Source organism: Schistocerca cancellata, chromosome 1 (assembly GCF_023864275.1).
Source record: "Schistocerca cancellata isolate TAMUIC-IGC-003103 chromosome 1, iqSchCanc2.1, whole genome shotgun sequence".
Classification (NCBI taxonomy): domain Eukaryota; kingdom Metazoa; phylum Arthropoda; class Insecta; order Orthoptera; family Acrididae; genus Schistocerca; species Schistocerca cancellata.
Window position 1 is genome coordinate 836,250,238 of NC_064626.1, and position 21,775 is coordinate 836,272,012.

At 42.9% G+C, this 21,775-nt stretch overlaps 1 protein-coding gene across 1 annotated transcript in view; it reads right to left on the reverse strand.

Moving 5' to 3' along the window:
- The window catches only part of LOC126188762 (aminopeptidase N-like), a 233,358-nt gene that overhangs the window by 116,422 nt on the left and 95,161 nt on the right, over positions 1–21,775 (reverse strand). The window contains exons 4-5 of the mRNA XM_049930375.1: positions 9,000–9,155; positions 4,758–4,882 (exon numbers count right to left, since the gene is read on the reverse strand). Of these exons, the coding sequence (XP_049786332.1) occupies positions 4,758–4,882; positions 9,000–9,155 (281 nt within the window). The remainder of the gene's footprint in view (positions 1–4,757; positions 4,883–8,999; positions 9,156–21,775) is intronic.

The window sequence follows — 21,775 nt, forward strand, 5'->3', positions numbered from 1 at the left end:
CGCTTGTGATGGCGTTGCAATACCTGGGCATTGCCTTTACCCCCACTGTCACACGCACAGCAGGACGAATTTCCGTCACTTGTTACACATCATCCCTAGAACCTCCTGCGCTGCCTGCTGCAGGGACACACTTCAACGCGTTGAGTTTCTTAATCGTTATGTTGCATCGAAATTGGCCCACATCTCGCACTTTCTCCCTCTGCCGACAGCGATATGGCGAAACCCTCAGGCGGTCCCTTGGCTATTATCTTACGGTCGGGGTAGGGGGGGGGGGGGGAGATTGGGGTTGATTTGGTGGAAGAGACCGAACAGCGAGGTCATCAGTCTCGTTGGATTAGGGAAGGACGGGGAAGAAAGTCGGCCGTGCCATTTCCAAGGAACCATCTCGGAATTTGCCAGAAGCGATTTACGGAAATCATGGAAAACCTAAATCAGGATGGTTGGACGCGGGATTGAACCGTCCAATGTGCTAACCACTGCGCCACATCGCTCGGTATCTTATGGCTGGTTTCATTTTTAGAGTCTGTTATGAGACACTCATCCTGTCCCCAAGGGATGGTGGCCTCAGACTCGTCCGTATGCAAGCTTCAGCCTGGCATATGAGTACAATGAGAAGATAATGGACCGGACGGGGCACATCCCTAACACGCAACTTATATGAGATCCTCCTGCCTGTGACCACCTCACCACTGGTGTCCGTCGGCCACATAGTGCCTCATTTGTCGCACATTTCAGGCTTTTTCGTCGGCTATAGTTATACACATACCAGCCTCCCAGATACACGTCCGAGCAGGATGAAGGATTTTTACAACCTACTATTGCACAGTGTTCCCCGTAATATGATGGAGACCAAATATCCCTCCATCTGGTGACCCATAGTGTGGAGTATCATCCACCAGCCATTCCTCCCTATTGATATCTGGGCAATGTCGTATCACATAATCAAATGGCTCTGAGCACTATGGGACTCAACGTCTGAGGTCATTAGTCCCCAAGAACTTAGAACTAGTTAAACCTAACTAACCTAAGGACATCACACACATCCATGCCCGAGGCAGAATTCGAACCTGCGACCGTAGCGGTCTCGTGGTTCCAGACTGCAGCGCCTAGAACAGCACGGCCACTACGGCCGGCACACATAATCAACAGGAACTTTGCAACAAAACAGCGACTGCACAACATTGGTTTATCGCATTCCTCTACTTGCTCTACTTGTCTCCTTTGTCAGCAACTCGACACTAATGATCACCGTCTGACCTGTGCCTAAACGACGTTTGGCGATTCGTGCAGCAAACCACCGCCTGCTATCTCAGATTGCCACCAGACTCGATCGAACTGCGAATGTTTCTATGCGCGGAGGACAAACATTTTCCCGCAGCCAATATCGTGCCATTACGTTGCTCAAGGGGTGGGCGGTGGGTCATCTACTCTGTGAGGGACCAAAATCCCGCCTCGATTTCTAGACCTGTTTACCAACAACCCATGAAGCGCTCGAACACACGCTACGTTACCGAACATTGTTTGTCAACTATCTTCGAGGGGTCTCCGTTAGACCTCCACTTAGTAGCGGAGTGCCCGGAGCTGAAGGCACCTCTCCTCCCCCCTCTCCCCCACCGCGGTGTTTGACTTTAAGCCGCCTATGATCGATTCTACTCCCGACCTCGGCGGGTGGGAGAGCGCGCCGTAAATGCGCGGATTTTATTTATTTTTCTTCTCCCCAGTCTTTTGCTTTTTTCTAAATCAAAAACAAAGCCTTCCACTTCTGTTGATTCCTGTGTCTCCCTGTTTCCTGTGCACAATAGGCTCGGTGGTGGGGAGAGGGACACTGGCCAGGCCTCGAGTTTCGATCCCTGCCCCATCTGCGGCCTGAGCCCCCACCGGCCCATTCCTAAAATTAAAAAAAGCAGTTAAAGCGACCTTTCGCGTAGAGGAAAAAAACAGAAAAAAGCGAATAAGCGCATAGTTTTATAAGCGCGAGATCTCTACATCAAATCTCACTGCCGGTCCTTTTTTACTCCCATATGATTGTAACAATAGATGTGTAATTACTGTGTAAATTGTGTGATGACCAAGAAGTGTTTATCAATGTAAATTCGACTTTTATTACATGTGCCGTATGTCGCAATAAGTAATATTTTCCATATTTCTAAGATCAGTATCATCCTCATTCGTGCAGTGCTCCATAGATTACACATCATAATTGTCATAAACGTAGATACAATAATATAAATAAAATTGTACTGATCTGATTGTAAGTTCTTGTGTATCGTCTTTTATATCCAGCCCCCTTACAAAAATTTTTCTCATTTGTTCAGGATAAAGATTACGAAAATAACAAATCTGTTGTAAGAATTATATGGGAACCCAGAAAACAGCAAAGATCGGTAGCGAGTCTCAATCCAGAGACCTAGTGCTTAGGAAACTAAGCGATTACTCGCTCGGCTGCACACTCCTTGAATGCTGCGGCTCAAAGTATATAAGCACGCCTAGAAGATTCAAACACGATTTTCTCGAAAACGGCTGAGAGTAGCGCGTTCCTGTTTACCCACGTTCAAGTCCTAGTCGAGCTCTACACACCCTGACAATATGAATGAAGCCCGTGGGGGGAAGTTCGTACGGTCCCTTCGTAAGCCTATTTTTCGGGCGCCACATGTTCCTGCGTTTTTGTAACGATTCTGTTGATGCACGAGAAAGCAAAAAAAAAACACGTTGTGCCGTTGAATGGATTTGACAAGCATCAAGAAGCCAGCTGTTAAGAGTGTTTGCTTGCATGACATACTACAAAAGGTGTTCTTGGAAACAGTTTTTGTCGTGCAACACCAGACTTTCGAGATTTGCACTCCACGCATTCCACCTCATAAGGACTCCCCATACCTCCCTATCCCCTTCCTTCCCTTCAAATAACGCTCTTATCGACACCTCCAACCGCTCCTCCCTTCTTGTCTCCCAGCTTCCCATTCTTACAACATCGTTTCCTCGCATCTCCCCTCCATCTTTACACCCACACCTTCCTACCGTCCTCAACGCCTAATCTATTTTCTCTTTAGCACCAGACGATATTACCTAGGGCAGGTCCTCCAAGTTTTAGTAACAATGAAGTACTTATTTTTAAGATCAGTGTTTTACGAGCGCGTGCTGCAGTGTAACGCCTCCAATTTTTTTTTTTGTGATTACCCTGGAACCTTTCTAAATAAAACAAACATTATTAACATTCGACATCTTTACTCTTCATGTCTACATATTTATTTCTCAACATAGTCATCCTGGCGACGAACACATTTCTTCAACAAGAGACCGGTTTATTGATACCGTCACTGCAGAATGTTTGACTTTGTTGACGAAGCCACAACTTCACCTCTGCTTGCGCCGCTTCATCACTATCAGAGTGAATTACTTGCAGGTGTTCTTTAAATTTTGGAAACAGATCAACATCCGATGGGGCGATGGCAGGACTGTATGGAAAATGATCAACGACAGTGAACACAAAGTGTCGGATTGTCGCAGCTATCGCGTGTGGTATGGCGTTGTCATGTTGAATGGTGGACGAACTCCTTGAATTCGTGCTTTCAGTTTTCTGGCAGATTACAGTGGGCTGTTTCTCACGCATCGACATGGTTACGTTACATACCGCCATGTTACACGCTACAGTTCGGAGCCTTCTAGTGGCAATGGGTTGCAAGTTGCGTCACCGAAGTGGAAAAGTCGACCGATTAATGTGCATGACATGTAATACGTCAACCGTTATTGAGAACGGAATAAAAAATTCTGAGACATTACTTTTCAGCAAGTCCTCGTACATCGATTTTTCAATAGACTGTTAGTGTTTTTCATTTCACATTTTTATTATTTTCGTTTGAAATAAAACCGTAGAACACCAAGTTTCATATATACAGGTATAAGCCTTCCATTAATCTCACCTTTATGTTAGAGCGTTTTTTCGTCTCAGTTGTACTTGGCCCTTGACAGAAGAGCAGGTTGAATACACCACCACTTACAGCCCCCCCCCCCCCCCCCCCCGTCAGCCCTTACGGCACGGCCGGCCGCGGTGGTCTCGCGGTTCTAGGCGCGTAGTCCGGAACCGCGCGACTGCTACGGTCACTGGTTCGAATCCTGCCTCGGTCATGGGTGTGTATGATGTCCTTAGGTTAGTTAGGTTTAAGTAGTTCTAAGTTCTAGGGGACTGATGACCACAGCAGTTGAGTCCCATAGTGCTCAGAGCCATTTTGAACCTTACGGCACGAGGGCTGTGAAACAACAATGAAGAGAAAAAATTGTGTGTGGGGAACGAGTGCCTGTTCCCACTAGCATGAAACAGGTTTTAAATATGACATACACGCCGCCGACGCAATGTAAGCAATGTAACAGCAGTTGTAATACACAAAGCGTGATAATGTTTGCTACACGCCTTACCTTTTTGCTGTCTATGATGTTATTACTGTAGACATTTGAAAACGGTCACAGGCCGAATCTGCCCAGTAATGTCAAATACATACATGGTAAAATAAAGTCACCTTGCATAATAGAATTAACAGCCTATGGTGGTTTTTTAAAGTTGTTTCATCATTCAGGAATTACGTCGAGGCTGTGGACCCGCGCCTGAAGAAAGATTGATAGCGTGTAGTCAAGGTTTTCGTGGCCTAACACGTTGTAACACTTTCCATTTTGTCAGTGTACCTCAATCAGCATAACTGCGCCGCACATCACTGTATGCTCTTGTGGAATAACAATGCAATATTTCGCACTATAATTATTAGTACCTTGTTCGTCGGAATCCTTCTTGGGCGTCACTATACCGAGGTCACAGACTACCGCCGCCAGCGAGAACGTGGACATGGGCGGCGTCGTCTCGAAGTGGTCCACTTCCCACGCTGGATCGTCAGCCCTGCAGCAGTCGGACATGTTGTAAGCAGACTCTACTGACAGTACTATTAACTATGAACTAAGAGTGTCTACCGCAAGTAATTAGATGGGGATGATACCCTGGGTGTACAATGCTGCAACTACATCATCATTTGCTCTAAATGTGGAGAGAAAATGGTGAACACCGTATTTTAGTGAGACGTGTAATTTTAGTGTACTATGTTTTTCCTCCATTAATAATGTATTGTTTTCATGAGTTCGATATGAGGAACCAGTATGACATTTTAGTAGACAAATTTGGAAAAACGCATAAATACTATATCAAGGAGCACCGATATATCACACTAATGGCAGTTAATTTGGCGTACGGTTTCAGTCTTACCTCCTAATATCGCAAACTAACTCTCAACGATCACACTACTCCACTCTTTTTTACAATCTTAAACCGACAGTTTAACAAAACATGCTTACGATGACTTACTAGTTCCTATATTATATCGTGGCAGGTCTCTAACTCAGTCTCTCCAAATTGTTGTTTGTTTACGGTGACCAATCTTAGAAGTTTCTGCAACTTACCGAAACATCGAAGCATTTTCCCCTTTTTACCTTTTACTCTTTAACGTGTGTAACTGTAGGCCCTATCGTAAGAACCAGTGCGGAGTTTTATATTTAAGTTGTAATATATCATCGGTGATTTTTCTGTGATGGTACTGCGTTCTTCGTGGCGCGGGTGAGCGCTGTCTGTGAATCCTCTCGGAACCACCGAGACAGTCAGCGTGGTACAGTCTGTTTCTGCGTGTGTTTCATTTTTAACCCAACCTCTTTTCGTTCACACAGTACAATGCACAACAGTCTGTCTAAAGTGGTCTCTATAATTCTTTCTGGCCAATCAAACTGAATATGTATGGACTGTATTATTGAAGAGTGTTGCAATGGTAACTGGTAGTTGCGCTAGCTTCTTCTTCATGGTGGGATGCCGCACGCCCTGCCTCGTCGGGCGATGAGCTTAATCTGTGCTATTCTGGTTTCGTGCCGTACTGGTGTCGTGGGCTATGCGACTGTGGGTTTTGCAACTCGTGACGTTAACGAGGTGTTTCAAACCACAAATATTTTAGCCGCAGGTTTTCCGACTGTGGTAATGTTCAGTCAACCGTTTTGTAATAAGAATGTCCCTTCACTTTTTATCCAGGCTTAGGACGGACTGTTTATATAGTACACAAGCTTATTCAAATAACTTACAGGAATGCAGCCGAGTGACGTCTCGTAAATTATCTGAACACTGCATACGTCAGGTGTGGTAGATTCTTTTATGTGTTTGTCTATTTTTTGTTTGTCTGTTGTCGATGTATTATGCTCACAGTAAAAGGTCATAACAACGTAATAAAAATGTCTCTGATAGTGCTGTTAAAAGAATTACTGTTTGTTGCGCGTATGAAGAGTCTTGGGAGAGACGGCTGGATATTTTTAGCAACTATTCTTACATGAGATTGCAGGTTCGAGTGCTGTTGTCCACGTCTCTTCCCGTACGCGTCGCATTCAATCTGAAACAATTCTGCTATTTCAATACTTCCAAAAATACTAATAAAGGTCGTGACGCTCATCTTTGTTCTCATGAAATAATAACGATGTCTTATGTCTTTTGTACAATTCTCCACATAACATCAAAAGAAGCGAACAGAAAACTCTGCCCGCATCTCGTGGTCGTGCGGTAGCGTTCTCGCTTCCCACGCCCGGGTTCCCGGGTTCGATTCCCGGCGGGGTCAGGGATTTTCTCTGCCTCGTGATGGCTGGGTGTTGTGTGCTGTCCTTCGGTTAGTTAGGTTTAAGTAGTTCTAAGTTCTAGGGGACTTATGACCACAGCAGTTGAGTCCCATAGTGCTCAGAGCCATTTGAACCAGAAAACTCTAGTTACCCTTAGTTACGAGTAAACCACAGAGAGAGTAATATTCCGAGTCAACGATATAATTATCATAGGGTCTCTCGGGTAACGTCTTTGCCACTTAGCTGTCTCACAGTCGATTCAGTACATTACATATTTATTACACTACACAGGGGAAACTCAATGCTCAGTCATGATTAAACGTGTTTTCATTTTTTTATTTTATTTTTTTTTATTTTTGCTTTTTACCTTTTTTTTCTTGCCACAACATTATTGAAGCTAATAATTAAACTTGTGTGATCTGATGAATTTTAATTTCTTACTAAGTTCTCTGTCAGAAAGCCATAGAATTTAAACATTTTCTCAAATCCCCCGCGTTGTTATATATTCTTATGATGTCTTTTAATCTTTTATCAAGGTCTATGATATTTTCTTCTTTTTTAAAGAGGCAGGCGAATGAATCTTTTTTTAATTTTAAATGCTTTATAGCATTTACTGCTTTCTTCTTTAGTTTGTTTAAGCTTCCTAAGCCAGTCTTCGACAGCATTCGTGGTCCTGTGCCATTGGTTGAAAACATTTTCCATCCATTGATAGTCTTGCAATTTCATGTGCTTTTCCCAACTGGCCATTTACTCCATTATTAGCAATCACGCTTCACCAACACTGTTAGGCACAGATATGCCAATGCAGCACAATTACGGCTAAAGAAGTAGACTTCTTCTCTATTCCTGTATTACTCTGTTATCCCAGTTCTTGTACTTTCTTCCATAGACGTTGATGAAGCAAAAATTTCAGAGTGTAACACGAGTTACCGATGACCACCAAGGCATCTTATTTTTCAATCCAGAACCAAGTGTAACATACGTATTTTTATTTTTATCTGGCAGCAAAGCAAATAAAATAGCAAATATCTTCGTATCTTCTTCTGTGCATCCGATATCAACGAGTGTGGCACACAGCTGGTCGAATTCTTTTGAAAAAGTGTCAGATGTCCCGCCTATAAGAACACTCTCATTTTCGTATTTTCTCCGCTTCTTCACAACCGAGCACCAGGATTCTATTATCAGGAACAGATCTTTCACCAATTTTCAAAAAATTATTACCCTCAATTAATGTCAAAATGTCTTCGCACGGTTGAATCTCTGAACTAGTGCCAGGGTCCTGGGTCGTTCCAGTAGCTTCGCTTCTTCGTTTATACAATACAGACCTGGAGTTATAATAGGACATTTTTCGACGAAATCTAATCCTTTATCTTCAAATGCTGAAATTCATCTTTAAAAATTTAGAAAACAGGTGCCGTCAATGCTTCATGAAAGCTTTTCCTGCAGTTAAGCATTCGTTTCTTAATTTGCTCATCTGCTTCTTCAAGTTGCACAAATTTGCAATTCGGCCATTATTCTGCCATTTCCAATTCATAACCGGTCTCGGCTCTTACTCCGTTCTGAATGCACTCACAACCAGTTCATACAATGATCACATTTTCTGTTCACCCGACAGCGGTGAACGAACTAGAGAAAGCTCTGTTTCCGTTTTGCTATTGTAATTATTTCCATCACTCACATTGCAAAGCAAAGACCGAGCGAGGTGACGCAGCGGTCAGAACAGTGGACTCGCACTCGGGAGAACGACGATTCTAACCCGCGTCCGGCCATCCTGGTTTACGTTTTTCGTGATTTCCCTAAACTGCTCGAGGCAAATTCTGGGATGCTTCCTTTGGAAGGACACAGCCGACTTCCTTCCCATCCTTCCCCAATCCGATGGGACCGATGACCTCATTGTTTCGTCTCCTCCCCCCAAGCGACCATTATATAGAACTCAGGTAGCTTAGGTCTTCTAAATTATACGGAGACGAAGGCTATCGGCGCGGGCACTGCCGGACAGCCCATCCGCTACTGGTGAGCGATTGGCGTAAATCAGCAGAGGGGGAGGCACTAGTCGGAAAACCCAGAGTACAAAACTGGTACGCCGCAGTTCTCGTGGAACCTGTGTGGCACCTGCGAAAATGTCGGAAAACCACGGCCGGAAAGCCCACATAGCCACCGTATTAATGTGCTTTATGAAGTTGGGTAACGCGCTAGAATTGGGTCTCTCTAGGTAAGGGCACTCACTTAACGTATGTTATCCATTTCGACTAGCGCTAAATGACGAAGAACTCTTCCCACCAGAGTACTCTCTGGGTCATATTGGATAGACGTAGCACTCCACTTTGCTTTGCTGGTCAGACAGACCGTTGCTACGGTCAGTTATTGTCGGTACTTACACGACAGCCGTGTGGCGCAGGGGCATGTTGGAAAGGGCGCGTAGGCCGCGGGGTCGCTCGATGCTCACGTCGAACGTGGCCTTGTACATGGGGCCGTCGAAGCACGGGAAGATGCTGCGCGCCATGTTGGGTCGCATCTGCGTCGCCGCGAAGTACCTGCGGACACAGCACGGAGTCGCTGCTGAGCTGCTGCTACGAACTAAGCACAAATTTTAAACAAGAAGATAATCTAAAAGTAATATAGTAATTTAAATTAACACTAAATACTACCGACAACAACAGTAGGATCTTGAAGCCCATGCTTAATGTCGAACAGGTCCAGATAGAAACATTTATTCGTTTTCATCTTTGTCTCCTGTTTGGCGGAAATGCGCTTTTATCGGAGTGTAGCTCAGATTGCACAGAGGTGACGAAGTCACGGTATAAATTTAGAATTATATATTAATACCTTCAGCTGCTGACGGGCGTTGATATATATCAACGGGAACAGGTGAAAATGTATGTCCCGACCGGAACTCGAACCCGGGATCTTCTGCTTACATGGCAGAAGCTCTATCCATCTGAGCCACCGCGTGCACTGAGGATAGTGTGACTGCAGGGACTATCTCGCGCACGCCTCCGACGAGACCCACATTCTCACCTTATATGTCCACACACTACATTCATAGGGTCCCTACTCAACACACTCATTACTCGTGGAAGATATTCTTACCGAGTCCCGTAAGAGTTCGGGTAATATGTGTGCATCTGCACAGAAGAGGTAGGTCATGGCCAACATTCCATAAATCAAAAACAGTCTTAATCGCATTTATTATTATTATTATTATACCGCCAACCGGTCTATATATAGTAACTATATATAGTAATTATAGTTTCCTGCCGTTATGTAGACAGATTGACACCACCAGCAGTCGACCAGTAGTGTAAACGCCCAGAAGATGACCCCTACGTCTGGTTGAAACCGGTTGGCGGTATAATAATAATAATAAATGCGATTAAGACTGTTTTTGAATTATTAATTAATCATACTAATTGCTGCTTCTCTCCACAACCATGTTGTCCAAAAATCATGGCCAATATTGCCGCAACTATATATACTTATATGGGATAGCGATATGCACATATACAGATGGCGGTTGTATCAAGTACAAGAGGTATTAAAGGATAGTGCATTGGTGGAGCTGTCATTTGTCCTCAGATGATTAATGTGGCCGCACGACGGATTTTAACGGACTTTGAACGCCGAATGGTAGTTGGAGGTAGATGCATGGGGCATTCCATTTAGAAATCGTCAGGAAAACCAATATTCCGAGATCCACAGTATCAAGCGTGTGCCGAGAATACCAAATTTCAGGCATTGTCTCGCTCCACAGACAACATAGTGGCCGACGGCCTGCCCTTAACGATCGAGAGCAGCGCCATTTGCGTAGAGTTGTCAGTGCTCACAGACGAGCAGCACAGCGTGAAATAACATCAGAAACCAATGTGAGACGTACGACGAATGTATACGTTAGGACAGGGCGGCGAAATTTGACGTTAACGGCCTATAGCAGCAGACGACTGACTCGAGTGCCTTTGCCAAATGCACGACATCGCCTGCAGCGTCTATCCAGGGCTCATGACCCTATCGGTTGCAACGCAGATGACCGGAAAACCGTGGCCTCGTCAGATGAGTCCAGATATCAGTTGGTAAGAGCGCATGGTAGGTATCGAGTGTGCCGCAGTCCCCACGAAGCCATAGACCCAAGTTCTCAACAAGACACTGTGCGAGCTGGTGGTGGCTCCATAATGGCGTGGGTTGTGTTACGTTGGAATGGACTGGGTCCTCTGGTCCAACAGAAGTGGAAATGATTATATTCGTCTACTTGGAGACCATTTGGAGCCGTTCATGGACTTCATGTGCCCAAACAACGATGGAATTTTTATGTATAACGATGCGCCAAGTCACCGGGCCACAATATTCGTCGCGATTAGTCTGAAGAACAGTCTGGACAATCCGAGCAAATGGTTTGTCCATCCAGATCATCCGACATGAGTCCCATCGAACATTTATGAGACATAATCAAAAGTTTAGTTAGTGTACAAAATTCTGCACTGGCAACACATTCGCATTTACGGACGGCTATAGAGGCTGCATGACTCAATATTTCAGCAGGAGACTTCCAACGACTTGTTGAGTCCATGTTACGTCGAGTTGCTGCACTACTCCAGGCAAAAGGAGGTCCGATACGATATTAGGAGGTACCCCATGACTTTTGTCATCTAAATGCAGAAAGAAGGTTGTAAGACGTTACTATGAGCGGCGTACATAGGGTGCCGGGACGCCTGGCCGTATCGGTGGAGAAAGCCAGAACAAGGCCAATAGCCACCCCCACTGCAGGCGCAACGGTCGTAACGTTCAGAAAATAAGAAAGAGTCGGACAGGCTACTGCCGCAGCCACGGTGTTAGTATGAAGAACTAAAAAGTTACGCATTGGTTTGTACGAGAGAAATACCAAACTTTACGCCACTGATCATACGACATCATGACATATATCAAGTAGTACATGTCGATTTCAGGATTTCATTATAGCATTCCACTTAGCTCTATGATCGGCAGTTCATAAGTAACACAGCTTCTAACAAACTATAATTTAACAACCATTTCACGTTAAACTACTGACAAACCAGTGCAGCTACAGTCTGCATGTATAAGTAAAATTTTAGCTCTTAGATACTCTAAACGCATAATAACTTGGTTTAAGTGAAACTCAAAAGATACCAGAGTAACGACGACTTTAATTAATACGATTCAATCGAACGAACCAGAGCTCGAAGTAATTTACAGAAACTCGTAGCATTACATCAGCATAGGTTCCCTTACACCTATCGTAACCCGAAGTGCTTTAGAAGCTCACTCTCGGATCAGAGGTGACGCGGGATTTCTTGGTACGCGTACAGGGATGAAAAGGCAACGCGGTCATGCTGACATTGTTCAGGTCTCTGTGGTTGGAGACAGTGCAGAATGACTCAGACGTTAGGCTAAGGAGGTAGATGTTTTGATGACAGGGGAAATGGAACTCTGGGTTGGCTTAATTGTATGTTTTTATTGCTTCTTCACGTTTTAGCAATGAACATACAGAAGAGCATAGACACTGGTTTACTGAAACACGGATGAGGTTCATTAGGTTCTCCTATCAATTGCTAGAACAAATTACCACTCTAGCCTGTAACATTACTAATATTTGGTTACAAACAGTAATGTATGGTAGTACAGACCACAAACCATGGAAGTGCTAGATTTTATTGTTCACTTCTAACCCTTGCGTTAAAGTACTCGTCACAATGTACGTGACAGAGACATAGGCACATGTAGACAAATACATTATGGAAACCAATAACCCTAGCCCAGAGGAACATACAGCTAAGCTTTGCAAGTCCTTCCTAGTGCACGAAGTTCATTGAGTCTGACTGCTCACTTACATAGCACCAGCCGTACGTCAGTCCATCCGAAGCAACTGGATCTCTTCTGTTCGCTGGAACTCTCAAAGTCCCCCTTGCTTGGCGTTAGATGGCCTCTGTATACGGCTTTGAGGCTATTTGCTTATGACGATACGTGACTGCGTCGATTTTTAACTCCAATTCTCAATCAGTGAGCGTGAAATCAGCAGTTTCTCAATGCGTATTACAGGTGCCTCTTAATGGACTGGAACCGGCTCGCGCTGTGCGCCTTCACCTAAGGTACAAGACTTGCGGCTAATATAAAAACATGGATGATTTTCCTTTTTATTCCGGTGATCTTTCATGATTCGGTCAGTACACTCTCTTTAATATTTCCTTAAGTATAGTTAATTCGAAATGACATTTATGTGCCAAATTATGTATCTACATCTACATCAACATGGTTACTCTGCAATTCTCACTTAAGTGCCTGGCACTGGGTTCATCGAACCATGATGTTGGTAGAGTGAAACAGGGAATTATGAAAATCGCCCATAATTCAAAGTCTGGTGTATGTTACCTATGAACTGAGTGCATCATAAGAAAGCACAGCAATGTTTGCCCCTTTTGGATATGGTACAATCATTTGTTTGCATATATCTCTTTATGTTTCATTCATTGTAGAGTAGTGTATGTGGGCACCACTCAATATTTTTATTGATAACTCCTGTAATATTCATGTTAGAATGATTTGGAAGGTGATAGTGTCGTAAGGATGAGAAGACGCTTATTTGAACAATTCTGTAACAAGTCTTGAATATGACTAACGTGGTCTGGTTTCCAAGGTTTTAAAGAGGCAGCACTGGAGCGCTCCAAGGTCTTTTGGTTGGCCAGCAGTCGACGAGAGGGAGAAAACTTTGGCAGTCTGGACAGCGTCTGGGCAGAAGTGGAACTTGCTTTCTCTAAGTGACAGTACAGGCGCAGTGTTTCAGTACTGGAGTTAGTTCTTGTCACTCTGCTTTCGAGTTCTGTGTATTCCTCGCGACTGAAGTACAATAACTTAACGCTAGTGACTGTATATCATAATGAACTCTTATAAATAGTAATGCAGGCAACTGAGGAAATTTCACTATACTGTTTATCCGGGATTTGTACTTTGAGATTATAACTGGGTTAGCCGTATGAACTGGCGAACCGTCAAACAGTTAGCTATCTTATACAAATTGACTCCACTCGTTACAATTTTCGTCATTCAGCTTGAGACAGAACAGACACGCTTTTAATAATCTTTTGTACGCCATCATCGTATCTGAGCGAATTTTTCTGACAAAACGGTATTCCAATTTTAATCTATTTCGGCACTGTCTTCACTACATTATTCAATCATCTGTTTCATTTCTTTCGACAGTTTTATGGCAAGGAAAGCGTTTCTGAAGAAGAGAAATTTGTTAACATCGAGTATAGATTTAAGTGTCAGGAAATCATTTCTGAAAGTATTTGTATGGAGTATAGCCATGTATGGAAGTGAAACATGGACGATAAATAGTTTGGACAAGAAGAGAATAGAAGCTTTTGAAATGTGGTGCTACAGGAGAATGCTGAAGATTAGATGAGGAAGTATTGAATAGGATTGGGGAGAAGAGAAGTTGGTGGCACAACTTGACTAGAAGAAGGGATCGGTTGGTAGGACATGTTCTGGGGCATCAAGGGATCACCAATTTAGTATCTGAGGGCAGCGTGGAGGGTAAAAATCGTAGAGGGAGACCAAGAGATGAATACACTAAGCAGATTCAGAAGAATGTAGGTTGCGGTAGGTACTGGGAGATGAAGAGGCTTGTATAGGATAGAGTAGCATGGAGAGCTGCATCAAACCAGTCTCAGGACTGAAGACCACAACAACAACAACAAACCTTTCTATTAAACAGCGGGTCCCGTTACCAGGGTAAAAAGCGTAGTGGCGTTCGCCCCACCCCTCAGAGACAGAGCAAAACACGTCTACAGCGAGAACATCCACTCGCAAGGTTTAACATTTTCGTCTAGTGAAAGGGCAGCCTTGACTCAAAGCCTTTGATCTTCATGTTTGCGGGCTTCCTGAGAGGTCGGTATCCTTCCTGTAGGTGTTAAACTAAAAGTACTTGGGTATTTGTAGCTTAGATTCCTCATTTAATACTAATTCTTGAATGTTTTACGTGGGACAGGTGTCTGACTCCGATTATCTGCCCGTCATCATCATCATCATCATCATTTAAGACTGATTATGCCTTTCAGCGTTCAGTCTGGAGCATAGCCCCCCTTATACAGTTCCTCCATGATCCCCTATTCAGTGCTAACATTGGTGCCTCTTCTGATGTTAAACCTATTACTTCAAAATCATTCTTAACCGAATCCAGGTAACTTCTCCTTGGTCTGCCCCGACTCCTCCTACCCTCTACTGCTGAATCCATGAGTCTCTTGGGTAGCCTTGCTTCTCCCATGCGTGTAACATGACCCCATCATCTAAGCCTGTTCGCCCTGACTGCTACATCTATAGAGTTCATTCCCAGTTTTTCTTTGATTTCCTCATTGTGGTCACCCTCCTGCCATTGTTCCCATCTACTAGTACCTGCAATCATCCTAGCTACTTTCATATCCGTAACCTCAACCTTGTTGATAAGGTAACCTGAATCCACCCAGCTTTCGCTCCCATACAACAAAGTTGGTCGAAAGATTGAACGGTGCACAGATAACTTAGTCTTGGTACTGACTTCTTTCTTGCAGAAGAGAGTAGATCGTAGCTGAGCGCTCACTGCATTAGCTTTGCTACAGCTCGCTTCCAGTTCTTTCACTATGTTGCCATCCTGTGAGAATATGCATCCTAAGTACTTGAAACCGTCCACCTGTTCTAACTTTGTTCCTCCTATTTGGCACTCAATCGTTTTATATTTCTTTCCCACTGACATTACTTTCGTTTTGGAGATGCTAATCTTCATACCGTAGTCCTTACATTTCTGATCTAGCTCTGAAATATTACTTTGCAAACTTTCAATCGAATCTGCCATCACAACTAAGTCATCCGCATATGCAAGACTGCTTATTTTGTGTTCACATATCTTAATCTCACCCAGCCAGTCTATTGTTTTCAACATATGACCCATAAATAATATGAACAACAGTGGAGACAGGTTGCAGCCTTGTCTTACCCCTGAAACTACTCTGAACCATGAACTCAATTTACCGTCAACTCTAACTGCTGCCTGACTATCCATGTAAAGACCTTTAATTGCTTGCAAAAGTTTGCCTCCTATTCCATAATCTTGTAGAACAGACAATAACTTCCTCCTAGGAACCCGGTCATATGCCTTTTCTAGATCTATAAAGCATAGATACAATTCCCTGTTCCACTCATAACACTTCTCCATTATTTGCCGTAAGCTAAAGATCTGGTCCTGACAACCTCTAAGAGGCCTAAACCCACACTGATTTTCATCCAATTGGTCCTCAACTAATACTCGCACTTTCCTTTCAACAATACCTGAGAAGATTTTACCCACAACGCTGATTAAAGAGATACCTCTGTAGTTGTTACAATCTTTTCTGTTTCCATGTTTAAAGATTGGTGTGATTACTGCTTTTGTCCAGTCTGATGGAACCTGTCCCGACTCCCAGGCCATTTCAATTATCCTGTGTAGCCATTTAAGACCTGACATTCCACTGTATTTGATGAGTTCCGACTTAATTTCATCCACCCCAGCCGCTTTATTGCACTGCAATCTATTGACCATTTTTTCCACTTCCTCAAATTTGATCCTATTTCCATCATCATTCCTATCCCATTCTACCTCGAAATCTGAAACATTACTGATCGCATTTTCACCTACATTGAGCAACTCTTCAAAATATTCCCTCCATCTGCCCAAGGCATCCACAGGCTTCACCAGCAGTTTTCCTGACCTGTCCAAAATACTTGTCATTTCCTTCTTACCTCCCTTTCGAAGACTGCTAATTACACTCCAGAATGGTTTTCCAGCAGCTTGACCCATAGTCTCCAACCTGTTTCCAAAGTCTTCCCACGATTTCTTCTTGGATGCTGCAATTATCTGTTTGGCTTTGTTTCTTTCTTCAACATAACTTTCTCTGTCTACCTGGGTTCTGGTATGTAGCCATTTTTGATACGCCTTCTTTTTCCTTTTACAGGCTGCCTTGACTGTATCATTCCACCAAGCTGTTTGCTTCATCCTACTTTTACACACTACTGTTCCAAGACATTCTTTAGCCACTTCTAGTACTGTGTCCCTGTACCTTGTCCATTCCTTTTCCAATGACTGTAATTGACTACATTCAACTAACTGGTACCTCTCTGAGATCGCTGTTATGTACTTGTGCCTGATTTCCTTATCCTGAAGTTTCTCCACTCTTATCCTCCTACATATGGACCTGACCTCCTGCACTTTCGGCCTCACAATCCCAGTTTCACTGCAGATTAAATAATGATCAGTGTCATCGAAGAATCCCCTGAATACACGTGTGTCCCTCACAGCCTTCCTGAATTCCTGATCTGTTATTATATACTGAATGACAGATCTGGTTCCCCTGCCTTCCCAAGTATACCGGTGAATGTTCTTATGTTTAAAAAAGGAGTTTGTGATTACTAAGCCCATACTGGCACAGAAATCCAAGAGTTGTTTCCCGTTCCTGCTGGCCTCCATATCCTCTCCAAATTTACCCATAACCTTTTCATACCCTTCTGTTCGATTTCCAATCCTGGCGTTAAAATCACCCATGAGCAGAACACTGTCCTTGTCCTTTACTCTAACTACATCACTGAGTGCCTCATAAAAACTATCCATCTTATCTTGATCTGTCCCTTCACAATGCGAATACACTGACACAATCCTAATTTTCTTGCTAGACACTGTCAAATCTATCCACATCAGTCATTCGTTTACATACCTTATTGCAATTACGCTGGGTTCCATTTCTTTCCTGATGTAAAGCCCTACACCCCATTGTGCTATTCCTGCTTTGACGCCTGACAGGTAGACCTTGTATTCTCCCACTTCCTCTTCTTTCTCACCCCTTACCCGAATGTCACTAACAGCTAAAACGTCCAGCCCCATCTTACTTGCAGCCTCTGCCAGCTCTACCTTCTTCCCAGAGTAGCCCCCATTGATATTAATAGCTCCCCATCTCATTACCATTTGCTTGCCAAGTCGTATCTTAGGAGTCCCTGGTTTGTCAGTTAGAGGTGGGACTCCGTCACCTCCAAAGGTCCGAGGCATTTTGCTCTGATTGTTGCCAGCATCATATTTAAAGTACCAGGGAAGCAGGTTGCTAGCCTTACTTGCCCCGAGTCCCATTGGGTTTTACCCCTAACGGCTGAGGGACTAACCGGTGGATTTGGTAGTCTTTGCCGTATGAGCACAAAGGTGACTACGACTCAGAATATGTCCGAGATGCCCAGCCTTATTCCAAAGTAACTGGTATCCCGACTGTCGGGACCACTTACTTGGCCACTCATACGTTGCCCGTGGTTCATGAACTAGGACATGACTACAGGAACCCACACCATGAACCACTTATCTGCCCGTTCAGACTTTTAAACATTTCGTGAGGCTTTGCCGCTAATCAAGCAAACCTGTGTCCTTAAAATCGCAGAGCATCCACAAGTTGCATTTTTTTCTGTATTTTGACAAGTTTCACTCGACCAACGAGAGTATCATCAGAACTGTGGAAATACAATGCGTTTCACCACCATGCAATAAAATAAACTCACAGACAACTTACATTATGTAACTGAGGGTCACACGTTACAATTAGAAGGCGATGTATAGCGTTGTAGTCATATATAAAGGTGAGTACGTTGGTCATGTATAGTTAATGTAAACTCCCTAGTGAGGTGGATTCTAAGATTAAGCAGAAGACGTATCATTTCTTGTCGAACGAGTCAAAGCCCTGCCGAAATGCTCTTCGGTTGAAACTACCTCATCAAGCTCAACATAATATAATGTAATAAGAATGACAAAAATATTACTAAAATAGGACAAATATGCGCATCTTTTTCGGGCGTTCACACATACAAGTCTAAAAAACATACCTGATTGTTGAAATAATTTTAAAAAGACATCGTAAAATTACAAATTCAAATTATAACTGTAGTTTTTACGCGCGTTAATAAACATACGTCATGCACACGAGATGTCATTAATGCCACTAAAATTAACCTATATTAGCGTAGATTAAACGTCCGGGTCAGTCAAGGTGACATGACGCCTCTTATGTATACGGTTTATTAGAGTGCAATACTCGTATACAGAGAGGTATTTACAACATACGCATTTTTGGTACAGATACATATTTGCTTATACTCACGAAAGTAACAATTTTAAAATTTTATTGTAATTTCGTATTTAAACAAGACGGCTCTGCAGACGTCATAAACGTGGTGAAGAGTCGCCCACATTTACGAGCATAAACACGCATCTAAGATTCACAACTGATCATAAATAGCTTTTAAAATAACAAAAAAGTAAATTAAAATTCCCGTTTTTACAAGTGTTGACGAACGTATGTTGTACTTGCAAAATCTCACTAAAATCATTAGGAACCACCTACATAGCAACTAAGTGTATATGACTGCAGAAGTCAGACATGGCGACATGATTCATCTAAAGGTTACGGTCCATTAAGACAGAAGGAAGTAGGAAATTAATGGCCTGTTATTTGCATGACGTATGTATATAAATGTCCATGAAATCCGTAGCTATAATCTGAATTTGAAATTTTACAAGATCTTCTCATAAATATTTTAATAATCAGGGATGAGTTTTAGACTCTTTTCTGTGAACGACCCAAAAAGAAGCTAATATCTCCCGTATTTTAGTGATATCATTATTTTCTGTACTACCTTACGATTCATGGGGTGACTCCAACCAACGCACATCTCCATGTGACTTGTGTCTGCTCTGCAATTTTGATTTCTAAAGGTGGGTGTTCCCCTGCAGGCAAATGCCTGCGCTCGCTAAACCTGTGGCCGTTCGTGCTACCCTTGTTTATACACTCCATATGCTCTCTGTGTTCTATTTAGTATGGGTCTCACACATTTGAGCTATCTTCTAAGATGGAAATGTTTTTTAATCATGCTCCTTTGCAGTATCTTAACAATGAACCGAAGACTACCAACTGCTTTATCTACGATGGAGCCCTACATGATCACTCCATTTCATATCCTCACGAATCGTTACACTCAGGTATTTGTATGAACTGACTGATTCCAGTTTCGTTTACTGGTATTTTAGTCATAGGATTCTACTTTTCTGCGTTTTGTAAAGTGCACAATTTCACACCTCCTGACGTTAATGTCAGACTTTGCACACATTTTCTAATGTTGCCAAGACCTTACTGAAAATTTGTATGCCTCGTTCTATATAGTATTTCTGTGATCGGAGTGGCGTTGCAAGTTGAATAAGTTTACTGTTTATATACAGAGCTCAACAGGTTATCACACAGTGAAAAAGGGGGGAAAACTGCATAGCTGCATCTAACACAGTTGCTCTCTGACAGCAATCATTTCATAGACAAGCGCTAGAGCGAACGTGAAGCCAAAGGCACGGAAAACTTTCGTGACTAGGATATATGAATTTTAGTGACTGGTTACCGAGTTGTTAATTTTATATTTCGGCGTAAAGTCACACATAAATATCTCACAAATGTGATTTCGTTTGATAATATGCAAAAGGGGAGGTGCGATATTCTGCCACACAGAATTTTTTTTAAGAACGTGCAATGACACAGTGAGTGTTTTTTGTGGAAGGTTATCTATACCTGATATATAAGTGCAGATTTTGGAAATTTCGCCTCTAAAACATGATTAGATGTAATTAACATCAGTTGCAATTATCATCTCTTTTTATGAAATGTGAAAAAGTAAACAGATCACTAATATGTTACAGCAACGCACAACCTTTAACGTAGGTCACTTAAAATTAAATTCACTTCCTGTAAATAAATATTCGCCCTATGTACGACAGACCTTGCCGAGATCAGGTGGTTGGGTGCCTCAGCGATACAGATATTCGTACCATAGGTTAACCACAACGGAGAGGTATCTGTGCAAGAGTCCCGATTAACCCCTGTTCCTGAAGAGGTGCAGCAGCCTTCTCAGTAGTCGTAGAGATTACAGTCTGGACAAATGGCACATCTGAGCGTGTAACGCTACTGAAAATGATCTTTCTATACTTGACTGCGAACCACCGAAAGATAGGTGAAACTACAGCCGTTATTTACCCGACGGCATGTAGCTCTACTGTTTGGTTAAAAAATGATGGAATCCTCTTGGGTAAAATATTTCTCATCTGCGGGCGGGGAATACTCAGGAGTATATCTTTATCAGGAAAAAGAAAACTGGCATTCTGCGGTTCGGAGAGTGGAATATTAGGCCCAATAATCGATTAGGTAGATTAGTGAATTTAAAAATGGAATTAGATAAGTCCCAGCTAGATAGAATGGGAATTAGTGAAGTGCACTGACAGGAAGAACAGGACTTCTGGTCATGTGAATACAGGGTTATGAATACAAAATGAAACAGAGGTCTAATAAAAATGAGAATGCAGACAAGCCAGTATGAAAAGAATAGTGAACACATTATAACCAAGATAGACACGATGCCAACACAAACCACCGTAGTACAAGTCTATATGCCAACTTACTCTGCTGATAAAGTATTCAAAGAATAAAAGAAATTATCCAAATATTTGAAGCAAAAAAACAAGTTAATTGTGGTGGATGGGGGGGGGGGTTGGAATTCTATATTTTCGAAAGGAAGAGAACTAGCAGGAGAATATCTACTGGAGGATAGGAGTGAAAGAGTAAGCCACCTAATACACTTTTTCACATATCATCGCCAACATTTGGTTTAAAAATCACGTAAGAATATTTTATACGATGAACAGCCAAAGAAACTGGTACAGCTGCCTAATGTGTAGGTCCACGCGAGAATGCAGAATTGTCGCAGCAGGACGTGGCATGGACTCAACTAATGTCTGAAGTAGTGCTGGAGGGAATTGACACAACTGCAGGACTGTCCATAAATCCGTAAGAGTACAATTGGTGGAGATCTCTTCTGAAAAGCTCGTAGCAAGGCATCTCAGGTAAGTTCAATAATGTTCATGTCTGGCGAGTTTGGTGGCCAGAAAAAGTGTTTGAACTCAGAAGAGAGTTCCTGGAGCCACTCTGTGTCTATTGTGGACGTGTGAGCTGTCACATTGTCCTGCTGGAATTGCCCAAGTCCGTCGCAATCCACAATGGACATGAATGGATGCAGGTGATCAGATAGGATGGTTACGTACGTGTCACCTGTCAAATCCTATCTAAACGTATCA